Genomic DNA, 16,621 nt, shown 5'->3' with positions numbered 1-16,621 from the left:
AAGAGTCTTACAAAGAGATAAGGGAGCAATAAGAGATATGTCAAAAAAGAGCAATATACTATTATTATATATTTCATTCTCTTACTCAGCACCTTATTTTAACTTGACTCTAGTGTTTGTTCTTATTTTATGTCTTGTTATGTGTTCAATGCTTTGGCAATATAGACTGAACACGCAAACATATTCAATAAAGTCCCTTGAAATAGGAAATAGGCATTTGTGTGGGCGTGTTCTAAGCCGGAAGGACCCAATAGCAGAGATGTGGGCGGGGTCTGAGTGTCCGCCTGAGGAGACTCGACAGGCTGAAGCGTGAACGTGTGAGGTCGTCAGGTAAAGACTTTCTTTCTGACAGAGAGTTTGAGGTAAACAGGGTAAAATCTTCTTTCTCACAGAGAGTTTGAGGTAAACAGGGTAAAATCTTCTTTCTGACAGAGAGTTTGAGGTAAACAGGGTAAAATCTTCTTTCTGACAGAGAGTTTGAGGTAAACAGGGTAAAATCTTCTTTCTGACAGAGAGTTTGAGGTAAACAGGGTAAAATCTTCTTTCTGACAGAGAGTTTGAGGTAAACAGGGTAAAATCTTCTTTCTGACAGAGAGTTTGAGGTAAACAGGGTAAAATCTTCTTTCTGACAGAGAGTTTGAGGTAAACAGGGTAAAATCTTCTTTCTGACAGAGAGTTTGAGGTAAACAGGGTAAAATCTTCTTTCTGACAGAGAGTTTGAGGTAAACAGGGTAAAATCTTCTTTCTCACAGAGAGTTTGAGGTAAACAGGGTAAAATCTTCTTTCTGACAGAGAGTTTGAGGTAAACAGGGTAAAATCTTCTTTCTGACAGAGAGTTTGAGGTAAACAGGGTAAAATCTTCTTTCTGACAGAGAGTTTGAGGTAAACAGGGTAAAATCTTCTTTCTGACAGAGAGTTTGAGGTAAACAGGGTAAAATCTTCTTTCTGACAGAGAGTTTGAGGTAAACAGGGTAAAATCTTCTTTCTGACAGAGAGTTTGAGGTAAACAGGGTAAAATCTTCTTTCTGACAGAGAGTTTGAGGTAAACAGGGTAAAATCTTCTTTCTGACAGAGAGTTTGAGGTAAACAGGGTAAAATCTTCTTTCTGACAGAGAGTTTGAGGTAAACAGGGTAAAATCTTCTTTCTGACAGAGAGTTTGAGGTAAACAGGGTAAAATCTTCTTTCTGACAGAGAGTTTGAGGTAAACAGGGTAAAATCTTCTTTCTGACAGAGAGTTTGAGGTAAACAGGGTAAAATCTTCTTTCTGACAGAGAGTTTGAGGTAAACAGGGTAAAATCTTCTTTCTGACAGAGAGTTTGAGGTAAACAGGGTAAAATCTTCTTTCTGACAGAGAGTTTGAGGTAAACAGGGTAAAATCTTCTTTCTGACAGAGAGTTTGAGGTAAACAGGGTAAAATCTTCTTTCTGACAGAGAGTTTGAGGTAAACAGGGTAAAATCTTCTTTCTGACAGAGAGTTTGAGGTAAACAGGGTAAAATCTTCTTTCTGACAGAGAGTTTGAGGTAAACAGGGTAAAATCTTCTTTCTGACAGAGAGTTTGAGGTAAACAGGGTAAAATCTTCTTTCTGACAGAGAGTTTGAGGTAAACAGGGTAAAATCTTCTTTCTGACAGAGAGTTTGAGGTAAACAGGGTAAAATCTTCTTTCTGACAGAGAGTTTGAGGCAAACAGGGTAAAATCTTCTTTCTGACAGAGAGTTTGAGGCAAACAGGGTAAAATCTTCTTTCTGACAGAGAGTTTGAGGTAAACAGGGTAAAATCTTCTTTCTGACAGAGAGTTTGAGGTAAACAGGGTAAAATCTTCTTTCTGACAGAGAGTTTGAGGTAAACAGGGTAAAATCTTCTTTCTGACAGAGAGTTTGAGGTAAACAGGGTAAAATCTTCTTTCTGACAGAGAGTTTGAGGTAAACAGGGTAAAATCTTCTTTCTGACAGAGAGTTTGAGGTAAACAGGGTAAAATCTTCATTCTCACAGAGAGTTTGAGGTAAACAGGGTAAAATCTTCTTTCTGACAGAGAGTTTGAGGTAAACAGGGTAAAATCTTCATTCTCACAGAGAGTTTGAGGTAAACAGGGTAAAATCTTCTTTCTGACAGAGAGTTTGAGGTAAACAGGGTAAAATCAGTATTTATAATAATACTATAACAGTATAACATGTTCAGATATGATTTTATCCAAAGCGACTTACAGAGAGTTCAGGGAGCATAAGCGACATGTCATACTGGAGCAATAATACAATAGATGATTTTACTGTTTGTTCACTGCGGAATCAGAAGATTGGGCTTCAAAAGCGGAAAAGAAATCAATTGAATTCTAGAAATGTAATGTTTATTTCTTTAGACATCTTAAATACACTGAGCTGTCCTTGATTTATTAGTGTTGCATGTGTTTAGTCTTGAGGTTTAAATGTGTAAAAGTACATATATATGTACACATTTATGTGAAGACACCGGTTGGATTCTCTCAATAAATTCTTTTATGTTCTTCTTCTGGAATATCGGATCTGTTTCTGGATCGTATGAACATCTGGATCGTGTTTGTGTTGTTGGTGAGTTGAAACTCTTTCATTATTCTGTGATGCAGGAATGAATATATTTGACATCGGGGCTTTTCCAGGGAAAAAACCCTTTCACGTATTTCTAGAGCAGGAAATATGATACAGTCATAAGCCTTCCAGCATTGCTTTCATGTGTGTTTTATAATGACCAATCACAATAACGTAATGACAATATCTGATGAAGTGAATGACTGGGAAGTACATGAAAACTGACTGAATCTTATGTTTAGATTGAATGAAGTTGACTAATAGACACAACTGAATGAACCTTTGAATGAGTTATCATAACACATGATATTTAAAAGTACAAGATTTGTTCATGAGGAGAATAATATGATCTATGTGTTGGCATGTTGATAATGTTATATACACTAGAAATGTGTGTTAAAACAGCTTATAAAACATACACAATTATATTTATTGGAAATATGAGAATGCAGAAAGGTTTGTGTGATTTGGTTTAGGTGTGGGGTAGGGGATAAAATAGATTATAAGCCTGATCTAAAATCAATGGAAGTCTATGGAATGTCCCCATAAAACATGGTGTGTGTTGATATGTGTCTGTGGCCTTGTTCTTATATCCCGGTGGGGACCTAAACCTGAACACTTCATGGGGACTCGTGTCACTGTGGGGATCAATATGGAGGTCCCCATTGGCAAAGAAGCGTATAAATTGTACAGAACGATCATTTTTGAAAATCTAAAAATGCAAAAAGCTGTCTATGATCTTTAGGGGTTGGGTTGTGGATAAAATCACTACGGCTATGGACTGTCCCCACAGAGATAATAAACCAGACGCGTGTGTGATGTTAAAAGTGCAGATTGTTCTGTGGAAAGAGGAAGCTCCCGTCTTTAGTTTTCATTTCCTCACGCTGGTATTTGCTGACGTGGTTTGACTTTTGTTGATTCCTTCAGAAACCATTGCTAGAGAAAAGTGTCTCAACCCTTCAAATAAATGTTGCTTTGCTTTGAAATGCTCATCCTCAATGCTCTCATGTGTTTGAGAACGGCCGTCTGCCTTTGATAACATTTGTTTACGTCTTTTCTTCTCTACCCGTCCTTTGAGCACAGATTGATCGGTTCGTCTGGAGGTTGTTTGTTAAACATGTAGATAAGCAGCGATGTGAATCATGTGAAGAATTTGGTGGAAAGAGAGAGAAAGGGTCCGGCCGGCGTCACGAAACATCACAGCGTTAACCGTACTTTTGAGTTCATTCGGTGCAGGAAGATGCTGTTCAGGGGTCAGAGGTCAAGTGGGTGTGGCATATTTCTGCCTGTTTATCAGAGGGTGGCCGATAAGGAGACGCTCAAAGGTCCTTGTCGTCCATAGTACGCACTTTCCTGAGGTCGCGGGAGGCGTCCTCGTCTGTTTTTCCTCACCGTTCAGCTGAGTTGGCACTGCAGACTTTGCTCACGCTCACTTATGCTCATCTGGCACTTTTTCCATATAAGTTCCTGAACGTGATGTTCACGTGACGTTTGTGTGTAGCTCAGCAGAAGACACACGGCTGTTCAGATAAAGTCAAAGGTCTGATAAGACGTCCGTGTCAGTCGTGTAGATCAGCCGGATGATTCTTGTGTCCATATAAAGACATCAGCTGGGATTTATAATGAGAGTGCTCATAGATTCTGATCATGTGATCGTAAACACTTCTTCACTGCTGGTTCTGATTGGCTCATGATTAATGTGACGTTCTTCACGCTGAATTGGAAACACATCAAGCCTACATTTCACCCCAACATCAAACGAATAAAAGATCACTTTGATATTTCTCTTATATATGAAAGGGATAGATCAGCCAAAAATCTCATGCGGTCGTAAACCTGTTGTGAAACACAAGAGAAGATATCTTGAGAAATCTTGACGTGGTTTTCAATCGGGTTCAGATATTCTTCTAAATATCTTCTGGAGAAAGAAAGTCATTAAATATCAGTTTAAAGATCAATGTATTGTTTGTTATCTTTCTCTTTTGAGTCTGAGGTGAAACAGGACAGTGTTTGAAAAACCTCCCGATGTAGAAATCATCAGTTGAATGATGAAGGTGAACTTGAGATTCAAGCGCTTTGCACTTGTTTCTGAAGTGCTTTGTTTAGAGACAGTATTTATGGCTTTTATTTCATCATCTTTTTAACAGTCATGACGGGTGATAAGAGTGATAATAGTTGTAATGTGCTACAGGATCAGTGGTTCAAAGGTCACACACGGCGTATGTAGTGAGAGTGTTGAGGAGCTGTAAAGAGTCCAGAGATCTCAAAGACATGATGTACACCTCTTCAATGATTTATCATAGTCACCATATAAAATACAAACAGCATATATATATATATATATACACACATACATTTTACTTTTATTTGTTGAGCAGATTATTTGATTAAGCGATGATGTATGCTGTGTCAATATTAAAGGGAGAATTCTGTCATTGTTTCCTCTCCTTCCAGTTCTTCCAAATGTGTATAAATGTCTTTGTTCAGATGAACACAGAGAAGATATTTGGAAGAACGGATCTTGACCCCCATTGACTCCCATAGTGAATGGTGGTCAAAAGTGCCTCAGAACTGTTTGCTGTCCTACATTCTTCAAATAACGGAGTAAACGATGACAGAATCTTCATTTTTGGGTGAAGTGTCACTTTAATATTGAACACATTATACAAAAGTTCATTTCCAACCAGAACATTATGGGTTTAACTTCAACTCTGCTCATCTTGATCCTGTTCTGATTTTTTGTTATATATGAACGATCTTTGTCCAGAAACATCAGTTATAGGCTTGTATTGCTTTAGTTCATTATTCAGCACAGATCCTGAAAATTTAAAACTGAATAATGTTGCTCATATGACATGTGTGACCCCGGATCTTATGTAGCACGGGAATATTTGAGGTAAAAGCCAAAAATACATTGTATGAGTCAAAATGATATATTTTCCTTTTATTCCAAACATCATTAGGATATTAAGTAAAGATATTTTGTAAATGTCCTACTCTAAATATATCAAAAACTGTATTTTTGTCTGCTACGAGGCCATTTTATCAATATTTGGATTATTTGCACTCTCAGATTCCGGAGTTTTAAACGGTTGTATCTCCGCCATTTATTACCACATCCTTACAACCCATACATCTGTAGAAAGCTTTATTATTCTTATGGGTAAAAATGGACCCATAAGACTGGTTTTGTTGTCCAGGGTCACATGTGTGATTTCATCTATGTGGATATTATTGGACGGTGATGTGACTCGATAACATGATCTGATTTTCTGTGGAGTAACATGGGATCTGTTTCATGTGTAAACTGAAAGTCACGCTTTATCTCTCGTGAGAAACATGTCAGAACAGAAAAACAAGAGTCCGTCCTGTGCTGAGAACTTTCACTTTGATTGAAAGACTTCTGAAGAAATCTCAGTATCTGCTGCGTTTAGCACTTTCATAGTGTTACAGATCAATTCACCTATCAGTGACTTTCATACAGTCGTCTGTACACGTGAGAAAGTATTAATGCACAATGCTTTATTCACAGCGCTAGTTTGATCCTTTAAGTGTTTGACTGAGGTCAAAGGGTGCTTAGCAAATAATTATCTACAACAAAACGAGGATAATGCCTGTGTTGATATCTCTTCGCTGACTTCCTGTAAACTACAAAATTCAGATTGCACAATTTAACCAAAAAATAGTTTCGCTTTAATTTGTACCTTTTTTATATATAGTTTAACATGCTGAAAATACAAAATCACATCTTTTTTTTAACATCGACATTACAAAAAATTGTTTTATACATTTCAGAATTATTACTCGTACGCGGAAATGACGACGTACCGGCATAACACTGAACTTAAAACAACAATTTAACATAACAGTACCTAAAAATTTGATTGGATGGATGGCCAATGCCACGCTAATAAATATGGTTTAAAAATAATTTGAAGGTTTGTTTTGTTTCTTTAATGTTTGGTGAAATTGTTTTCTATCGTTTCTCCTGCTCTTTATCTATGAAATCCTCATCTGGTATGGACACTTTTCAACAAGATTTTGAAAAGACTTCTTTGTTTCTCTTGTCTTTCGCTGTTATGTCATTACCATGCTTATAATGATTTATAGAACTCCATTCATGCTGTTTACATCGCTGTCAGAAAGTGTTTTGTAAACTGAATTTTTAAGTTGGGTTGACTGGCTTTGAGTTTAATGCAAACACATGTTGAAACGGCGCTCCACCCATGTGACCATGTCTTAGCATCTGTGCCCTCTCATTACAGCACACGCGTGTACCTGACACAAGCTGCTGGACTTTCATATGACACACTTCACAAAAAACTCACTTTATCTGCGTCACAGAGAATGACAAAAACATAACATTGAATTGTTTTAGTTCTTAATAAAGTGTTGTTGCGTGTACACAAACAATCAATGTGCGTAATCATTCTTTATTATAGAACAACAACAAAACTATCTCTAACTCTACTGAAAAAAAACAACTTACTTCATTTCTTTATCGCAAGTTTTTGCATTCACGAGTAAAAAAAGTCAAATCAACTAATTTTTCTTTTGTAAATTTGATTTGAAATTGTGAATAAATTGACCTGTATGTTATAAGAAAGTTGTGTAAATCTAATTGAATTATTCGACATAAAAATGACTTCAGAGGTAATAATAGAACGTGTTGTTTTTGTGTCGGTCGGATTATTCAACTTTTTTTGTAAAAGTGCAATTTCTGCTCACATGTAGGCCTATTGTATTTATATGAAAGTAAAAGCTCATTTTATGACATTAAATTAAAATAGACACAGAAGAGCCAGCTAGCACTCACATGTCTAGAGAGTCAAGACTGAATGTTTTATACAGAATAATGATCTTAAAAACTAAAGACGTTTAAAGTTTCTCAGCACGTGACGTCATGTCGTAATGTCCCGTGACTCCGCCCCTCCGTCATTTGAGGAGAAGAGCGGAGGCTCGACGCTGCTGTAGCCGCTGTCAGACGCGCCGCGGCCGGGAGGAGAGGAGCGCGACACCCGAGGAGAGACGCGTCGCAGCATGTCCGGTAACGTGTTATTTCATGCGTGAGAGAGTCTGTGAGTGCGGTGTTCTTACACCAACAGATCAAACGCGACTGACGTTCTTTTCCTCCGACACGTGATCCAAACACGAAACGTGTTTCTACACAGACACAGAAGAGTCACAAATACTGACAGCTCGTGATTCTCGTGTTTTCTAACAACATACGTGTTACATGCGAACAGCGGGTTTATTTCTAAATACAGACGCGACGCGATTGGTTGATTCGATTCGTCTCGTGCAGTGTTAACAGATGTAATGAGTGTAAACAGAAGACCGGTGATTGTTAATCAATGTTTTGTGTATTCCGCTCACATGTTTTACTATATATTACATAACTGCGTGTTACTGTTATTATTTCATAACTGAGGAGTGGATTTCATTCCATGCAAATATTGACCGTGTTTATCTGTAGCGTTTCAAACCATAGTAGCCACAAACGTCACTGTAGTTTTATTATTGCATTTGTAGTCAAACGTCAATCAATCTGCCGCACGTCACATTGTTAATTGTTTTAGTGTAAATATAAGGTGAGAAATGAGTTCTTTGATGAATCATTGAGTTTTCATCATGAACTGTAAGGCCTGGTTTCACAGACACGTGGTCGAATTAAAATATTGATGTCGCTTTTATAAGAATGCACAGAAGAATACATCCATCAAGTTATTACAGTACATTACTGTGTATCTGCTATGTTGAGATCTGTCTGGTTATAATCATTCTTACAAATATCTGAACAAACACATTTGGAACAACGGAAAGGAAATGATGACAGAATGTTCATTTCTGGGTGAAGTGTCCCTTTAAAGACAGGGTGATGATGTTTAAGACTGTAAGATGATTGAACTCATCTGTGCTTTAAAGAATGAAAGTGAATTTCAACTCAATGATCTGTGCTGTGGGTTCACTCGTGTGTTGTCCGTTGAATGTGTAGGGGTCAAGGGTCAGAGGTCAAGGGGAAACTTTATAATGTTGAGTGATTGAATGTGATTGTCTAATGAAATGACGGTGATTGATTCATTCACACTCACAGTGTCTCTGTTATCTGCAGTGACATTAAAACTGTGATTTTACCGAACATTAAAAAGAGTTCAGATGATTCCGTCATTACAAACGCTCTATAGAATGATGAATGTTTTCTCTCTCTGAGGTTGTTTTAGACGTTTATAGCTTTACTTTCTGTTGCGCTTGAGTTTGATTTAGAGTTCATCAGCAGTTTGACATCAGAGCTGCACTTTAACGCATGAATGCAGGATCTGTCAAGACTGTAACACAAGACACGCTAATGTTCAACAGGGCAACAGATTCACACGTGTAATACTGTAAACTGTGATCAGGTCGTCGCATGTTTAATGTGTTTACATCGAATGAGTGCTGAATCATTATATTTAAAGCAGCTTGTCATTGTAGTTTTAGTTTTGTATGTTTGTTCTGACGCTCATATTTATTATATCAGCTCTATGATTTAGACTGAAATGAATAAACACGGACACGCTGCATGTTTTTGGCATGTTGGAGCATTTATCAGAAGTAATATCAGAGTGTTTTTAAGAGAACTGCATGTCAAGCGTGTGTCTGTAAATCACGGGTTTGAATGCGTGTCACATGCTTTGGCCGCTGGACCTCAGAGCTGCTGTGATCTTTGAGTGATGATGCTGAGAAAAACCCAGATCCAACCACACACTACAGCAGAATAAACACAACTCTATTTATAAACTCAAGTGTGTGTGTGTGTGTGTGTACATTTGTGTGTGCAGGCGTGTGTGTGTGTGCGGGCATGCGTGCATGTGGGTTTGTGTGTGTGTGTGTGTGTGTGTGTGTGTGTGCGGGCGTGGGTTTGTGTGTGTGTGCGGGAGTGTGTAGGTTAGTGTGTGTGTGTATGTGGGTTTGTGTGTGTGTGTGTGCGCATTTGTGTGTGTGTAGGTTAGTGTGTATGTGTGTGTGCTTAAGTGTTTGTGTGCACATTGTTTATTTAAGTAAAGAGCTGCTGTTGTGTGTATAAACTAACAGAAAGCTTTTAGTCGTGCTGATGTTGGTGTTTATTGTCATCTGCTGTAAGTGTAATAATCAGAAGTCTGTGTGTTGTGTTACTAGATAAATATTCACTTCTGTTTAGCCAGAACTCCAATTTACTCAGAATTACATTAACATACACACATACATGTATGTTTATCATTGTTTTTATATTTATTTATATTGTGTGTGTGTGAACACTTGTTCTTCTGATACACTCTGATTATAACTTATGTCATTTTGCATACGTGTGTTTTCATTTTACAGAAGGATTGGTGAATCATGATTTGTTTGTGGAAACGTGTGCATGAGAGAATGAGACGTGATGTGTTTGATGGACTGAGGTTATACATTATACAGAAACTGTCAAAACTCATCAAATCATAATCATAACTCGCTAACTCCTGATAGGAAGTAATTCTGAATGTTAAAATAACATTAATTCATATTTTTTTTTCTAGACTAAAGCAAAATGCACATACACATATATTGTCAAAATTGGATAGTAAAGCAACACTATAGAACACGGGTGATAGTGACCTATTTGTCAGATTTGGTGACCCATAACCCAAATGTGATCTCTGTATTTAACCCACGGAGAGAGTAGTGAACACACACATCTGGAGCAGTGGGCAGCTAACACTGCAGTGTCACTGGTGAGCAAGGGTTCCCCCATGTGGTTGATAAGTGCCATTGTCTGTTACCAGTGGTGTGAATAGTGTCACTGTATAAGCTTCCCCGCGGGCAGCGCAATACTCCTGAATCTGAGCCGATGATACCGGTGAATGCAGAAGCGTCGTTTGGTAAGCATGCGGCACTCTTCCGCAGGCAGGGGATGAGCGGGACCCAACACCACAGACATTACAGGGTGTGCTTGTAGACGCTATTAGACTGCTCGGGTAGCAGAAGAACTCGTCCAGTGAAGAGTTGTTTCACCACTGAAATCATTATTTAAGGTTGAAGAACTACAAAGTGTTGCTTTCAGTTTGAGTTAAATCACTCAGTGCTGAGTAGGAAACAGGTTGTATTAAATCTTCAACATTCAGATTCACCTGCAACTTGAAGTCTAGTGTTTTATTCACATGTGTGTGTGTGTGTGTGTGTGTGCTTTCAGTGTAACTCGTCATGACGACGGAAACAGACACAGAATCTCAAGTAAGACCGTGTGAAGATCACCAGCAGCACATCTCATCCTCAGGACACATCAGAACGGACACACCTTCAGCATCACATCTGACTCCTCGCTCACGACGGGTGATCATGTTCATCATCTTTACCACACGCTAAAGTTCATCATGGTCTTTATACTTGTGATGTTGTACTTCTGTAAGCTCAGTTTCACCATCGTTTCTAGAAAGCAGATAATGGAGATTATGTAACGTGATTAAAAGATGAAAGTCTATTAATAGCGAAGCAGTGAAATGAAAATGTGATGCGATGCTGACGAATGTTGAGAATGAGTCTCAGCTGCTCATCTATTACCGGCTTGATGAAGTGTTCTGAATGACTGAAATGATTCTCAAAGCTTCATGTGAGCGAGAGTTTTGAGAAGTGAAGCTGTTGTTTGACTCCGTGACATGACATCTGCTGTCATTTACCGTGTCTCAGCAGCGTTACGGAGGCGACGAATCAGACGTCACTTCACCAGATCAGCAGCAGCATCAAGACAACGACCGTATTTCCCAGAAGTCTTTGAGCAGCAGATTGTCGTGGAAACACCGACAGAAGAACATGGAGTGTAAAGTCACACTGCTGGACGGCGCTGACTTCACCTGCACGCTAGAGGTGTGTCAACATTCACACGCGTCGACAACATCTTTCTGAACTCACATGAATGCTCTCTAACAATGAAGCGTAAACATAGATCCGAGGGCCTCGGAAGCACAAGAAATGTGGGAGGGTCCTACCCCAGAGAGAGAAAGACGCCGATCTCTTTCTTCATTTCACATCACGCATCAGATCATACAGGCATTCATTTTCAAGGTCATATTTGAAATATGGCCGACAGGTGTTTAATGATAAAGTGTACGGTAAGGTTAGGGGTAGGGCTGTCTTGATTATTAAATAATCGTCTCATCGTGATGGTTTCAGATCATCTCTGTAGGAGACACTAGGGGGCTCTGTAGTGCCTGCATATTGTATATTTTAAGTGTATATACTGTAACTAAAGCATGGTAACACCTGTAAAATGTACCACCACAACACAATCACTTTAAAAAAAACTCAAGTATATGCCATAAAAATAACCTTTAGTATAATTTAATATTATTTAAGCTCAGTGTGTAAACCAGCCTACCAAAATGTCATTAACATGGAACATTTTAAGAAGTAAACTTTTATTGTAGTCTTGCAAGTTAGACAAAAACAGACTAGAAGCATTTTAATGAGGCTTCAATTCACTCCTGATCAATTTACTTCATTTATTTGGCGGTTGTATTATTGACCGGTAAAAGCCTAAACCTTAAATATATGATGACATCTTGTGTTTCAAAGCTGAATAAAAAATGTGTGAGAATTAAATGTCAAAGCTCTAAAACAGACAATTAATCGGCATAATCGCAATGATTTATTAGGCAATTAATTGTCAGCCAAATTTGGTGTCGGCTCTAGTTAGGGGTAGTAGGGAGGTCTTTATTGTCCCACTTAGTTGGCCTTCATTTAATCTTTGTAATTCATTTGATCATTTGCACTCTATTGTTATTGCGTAAGGTTTAATATACAACAATACTTTGTTTAGCTTTGCTGTGTTGAAACAGAACAGCGTGTTATTTATATAGGGAGGTCAAAAAGCGTTTAAATCAATGCTAAAGGTGAGATGGGGTCAAATTTATGAAGCATTCCTCAAGTTTAATGGATCTGACTAAGGGCGGTCTGTCTGCGCTAAATGAGATGCTTAAAAAGGGAGTGTGTCCCAACTCATTGGTCTTACAAAGTGGGTACAAAGATGTCGACACACATGCATAGACCTCACACCAACATTGTGTAGAATTGATCATTTCTGCTGTTAAACAAATTCTTTTTTCAGTCGGCGTGTCTCTCGCTTTATGGACCATCATGAATGTGTTGCAAAGCATTATGGTATTGTGTTTTCTATGAAAACTGTGATTTGGCTAAGCCAGACTAAAGTATGAATAAAGTGCTTGAGGTCGTCTCGCGAGACTCATTAAATTCATTACAATCAGAAACGTAAAGTATTAGACTGAAGTCATGATTATGAATACAGATGGCTGATACAGACAAACATATATCCTGATATTGATCTGAATGAAATGATAGAGAGTAATAAGTGCAGCGCTGTACATGTGTCTGTCTAGCAGAACGTTTGTCCTCGTCTCATGAAGGTTAATGTGTTGTTTATCTGCAGAAGAGAACTAAAGGTCATGTGGTGTTTGATAAAGTCTGTGATCATCTGAATCTTCTGGAGAAGGATTATTTCGGCCTGGCATACCGTGACGCTGAAGGCCATAAGGTTGTGTGTGTTTGCTTGTGTATTATTATGTCATGATTAAACTCTTTGAGATGTGTTTAATCAACTGGAAAGTTTTCTTCTCCTCACAGAACTGGCTTGACCTCTCCAAAGAGATAAAGAAACAGATGAGAGGTATGTCATGCTTGATAAACACGCGTCATGTGAAGCTCTTGTCGTGACTGTGAACGCTGGTGTTTTCAGATGATGTCTGGAGCTTCTCCTTCGGTGTGAAGTTTTACACGCCGGATCCAGTGCAACTCTCTGAAGATATCACCAGGTGTGTGTGTGTGATCATGAGCGTAATAAAATCTCTAATGAAGGGAGAATGATAAATCAATCATGTGACCCACGTATATAAAATTACGTATTGTTTCACTCTACTTCTTAGAAAAATACTTTACACACTTATTCAAACGACATGACAACATAAACAAACATTACTGCGCGTGTTCGTGGACTGCCCTTAACTTCCTTTACACGTTCACAATATAGTCCCAGCAGATTATTTCTGATACAAACAAACATACCACAAAATTCAGCAAATGTTTTAATAACCTTATTGGTAACATTTTACATTAAGGTTCACCTTTATAACGCATTTTTATGTTCATTAATGATTAATAAGTCATTTACAAATGCGTTATAAAGCAGTAATAACTGCATAAATAAAATTAGGGCTTCTAATGAAATAACTGACAAATACATTTACATTTAGTCATTTATCAGACGCTTTTGTCCAAAGCGACTTACAGATGAGGAAACATTGGAAGCAGTTATAATAACAAATAGTGAGCCATGTTTAACTGACATGTTATAAATGCTTAATAAATGTATTTATTTATTTATTTGACTGGAAAGTAGATTCATTATTTTCTTGATGATGTTTGTAATGTTTGTGGGGTGTTGTTTTTAGTTATACCTGGTCACTATCTGACAGGTATTTCATTAGAATCCCTCTTTTATTCATGTAGTTATAACTGCCTTATAACGCATTTGCAAATTACTTATTAATCATTAATGAACACCTTTATAAATGCTCCATAAAGGATACCTTAATGTAAAATTTTACCCACTTATTATACAATAAAATAATCATATAGATTAATGTTAACATAAATTACGTAAAATATAAAGTTATATTATTAGACACTAGCCAATTAAAGACCGGAAGTTGAAACACTTCCAATGAAACACTCTCATTTGGTCTGTTTGAGTATTGCGTGTATACTTGGCTTGTAGATGAATTTGGTTTTATACGTTGAGTTCGGTTGTGTTCATAGTGTGTGTGTGTGTGTGTGTTTCACAGGTACTTCTTGTGTCTTCAGTTGAGGGATGACGTGCTCTCGGGTCGATTGCCGTGTTCTTTTGCCACTCAAGCTCTGTTGGGCTCTTACACACTTCAGTGTGAGTTAGGAGATCATGACTCTGATGTTCAAGGGTCTGGTTATGTCAGCAATGTGCGTTTAGCCCCGAACCAGACCAAAGAATTGGAGGAGAAAGTGATGGAGCTACACCGCAGCTACAGGTCAGATTCACATCATCAACATCTCTCACTGTATTTCATGAATCACACGTGATGACTACACAGACACTGACTCTCAGTCATTCAGTTTAACACTACTAGTGTTTATTCATCCAGTTGTGTGTGTGGGGGATGTCTGGATTCATTAATTGTGAATGTCTAAACGCACAAAGACTCACTCCGATGCTCAGTGCGGATCCAGCTGAACCACAATGCACTGCTTTGTTCATTAAGATTGTGAAACACTCTTGTGTATATTGACAGTATATTGTACTGTAGTGTTCAACTGCATGTCTCAAAGTCAAAGGTCTTATTCATAAGTCATTGTAATAATGTGTGTTAACTGTGTTTCTATGAACTGTTTTATGTGCTTTCATTGCATTTCTTAAGGATTTCTCTGAGACCGTTTATTAGTGGTTTCTGTGCTTTGATAATACTAATGTTGGTTTGCACATACAGTCAATTCTGTTCTTTTCTGGAGGTTTTGATTATCTGTGTGTGTACGTGTTGTGTAAAGTGTAAAGTGTTTATTTTGCAGTATTTATTTGTGTGTGTGTGTGTTGAGTTGTGTAAAGTGTTTATTTTGCAGTATTTATTTGTGTGTGTGTGTGTTCAGTTGTGTAAAGTGTTTATTTTGCAGTATTTATTTGTGTGTGTGTGTGTGTGCGTGTTCAGTTGGGTAAAGTGTTTATTTTGCAGTATTTATTTGTGTGTGTGTGTGCGTGTTCAGTTGTGTAAAGTGTTTATTTTGCAGTATTTATTTGTGTGTGTTGAGTTGTGTAAAGTGTTTATTTTGCAGTATTTATTTGTGTGTGTTTTGAGTTGTGTGTTCAGTTGTGTAAAGTGTTTATTTTGCAGTATTTATTTGTGTGTGTGTGTGTTGAGTTGTGTAAAGTGTTTATTTTGCAGTATTTATTTGTGTGTGTTGAGTTGTGTAAAGTGTTTATTTTGCAGTATTTATTTGTGTGTGTTTTGAGTTGGGTAAAGTGTTTATTTTGCAGTATTTATTTGTGTGTGTTCAGTTGTGTAAAGTGTTTATTTTGCAGTATTTATTTGTGTGTGTGTGTGTGTGTGTGTTCAGTTGTGTAAAGTGTTTATTTTGCAGTATTTATGTGTGTGTGTGTGTGTTGAGTTGTGTAAAGTGTTTATTTTGCAGTATTTATTTGTGTGTGTGTGTGTTGAGTTGTGTAAAGTGTTTATTTTGCAGTATTTATTTGTGTGTGTGTGCGTGTTCAGTTGGGTAAAGTGTTTATTTTGCAGTATTTATTTGTGTGTGTGTGCGTGTTCAGTTGGGTAAAGTGTTTATTTTGCAGTATTTATTTGTGTGTGTGTGCGTGCGTGTTCAGTTGGGTAAAGTGTTTATTTTGCAGTATTTATTTGTGTTTGTGTGTGTGTGTGAGTTGTGTTAAAGGTTTATTTTGCAGTATTTATTTGTGTGTGTGTGTGTGTGTGTGTGTGTGAGTTGTGTTAAAGGTTTATTTTGCAGTATTTATTTGTGTGTGTGTGTGTGTGTGTGTGTGTGTGTGTGTGTGTGTGTGAGTTGTGTTAAAGGTTTATTTTGCAGTATTTATTTGTGTTTGTGTGTGTTGAGTTGTGTAAAGTGTTTATTTTGCAGTATTTATTTGTGTGTGTGTGTGTGTGTGTGTGTGTGAGAGTTGTGTTAAAGGTTTATTTTGCAGTATTTATTTGTGTGTGTGTGTGTGTGTGTGTGTGTGTGTGTGTGTGTGTGTGTGTGTTGTGTTAAAGGCTTATTTTGCAGTATTTATTTGTGTGTGTTCAGTTGTGTAAAGTGTTTATTTTGCAGTATTTATTTGTGTGTGTGTGTGTGTGTGTGTTGAGTAAAGGGTTTATTTTGCAGTATTTATTTGTGTGTGTGTGTGTGTGTTGAGTTGTGTATAAAGTGTTTATTTTGCAGTATTTATTTGTGTGTGTGTGTGTGTGTTGAGTTGTGTAAAGTGTTTATTTTGCAGTATTTATTTGTGTGTGTTCAGTTGT

The 16,621-nt window shown here is 37.5% G+C and overlaps 1 protein-coding gene across 11 annotated transcripts in view; it reads left to right on the top strand.

Annotated features, from left to right (window-relative positions):
• Positions 1–261: 261 nt before the first annotated feature.
• LOC306892319 (protein 4.1-like) overlaps positions 262–16,621 on the top strand; it is a 33,357-nt gene continuing 16,997 nt past the window's right edge. For 2 of the 11 annotated variants that reach the window (XM_079453344.1, XM_079453339.1), the window contains exons 1-7: positions 287–362; positions 10,777–10,889; positions 11,244–11,420; positions 13,000–13,104; positions 13,194–13,236; positions 13,306–13,381; positions 14,411–14,629. In XM_079453344.1, the coding sequence (XP_079309470.1) occupies positions 11,367–11,420; positions 13,000–13,104; positions 13,194–13,236; positions 13,306–13,381; positions 14,411–14,629 (497 nt within the window). In that variant the 5' untranslated portion in view covers positions 287–362; positions 10,777–10,889; positions 11,244–11,366. Of the gene's footprint in view, positions 2,565–7,483; positions 7,609–10,749; positions 10,890–11,243; positions 11,421–12,999; positions 13,105–13,193; positions 13,237–13,305; positions 13,382–14,410; positions 14,630–16,621 lie in introns of those variants that run through there. The other 9 variants (XM_079453341.1, XM_079453337.1, XM_079453343.1 and 6 more) reach the window with 8 other exon arrangements.

Source organism: Barbatula barbatula, assembly GCF_947034865.1.
Source record: "Barbatula barbatula genome assembly, chromosome: 3".
Lineage (NCBI taxonomy): Eukaryota > Metazoa > Chordata > Actinopteri > Cypriniformes > Nemacheilidae > Barbatula > Barbatula barbatula.
This window is presented reverse-complemented; position numbering and strand designations above follow the sequence as displayed.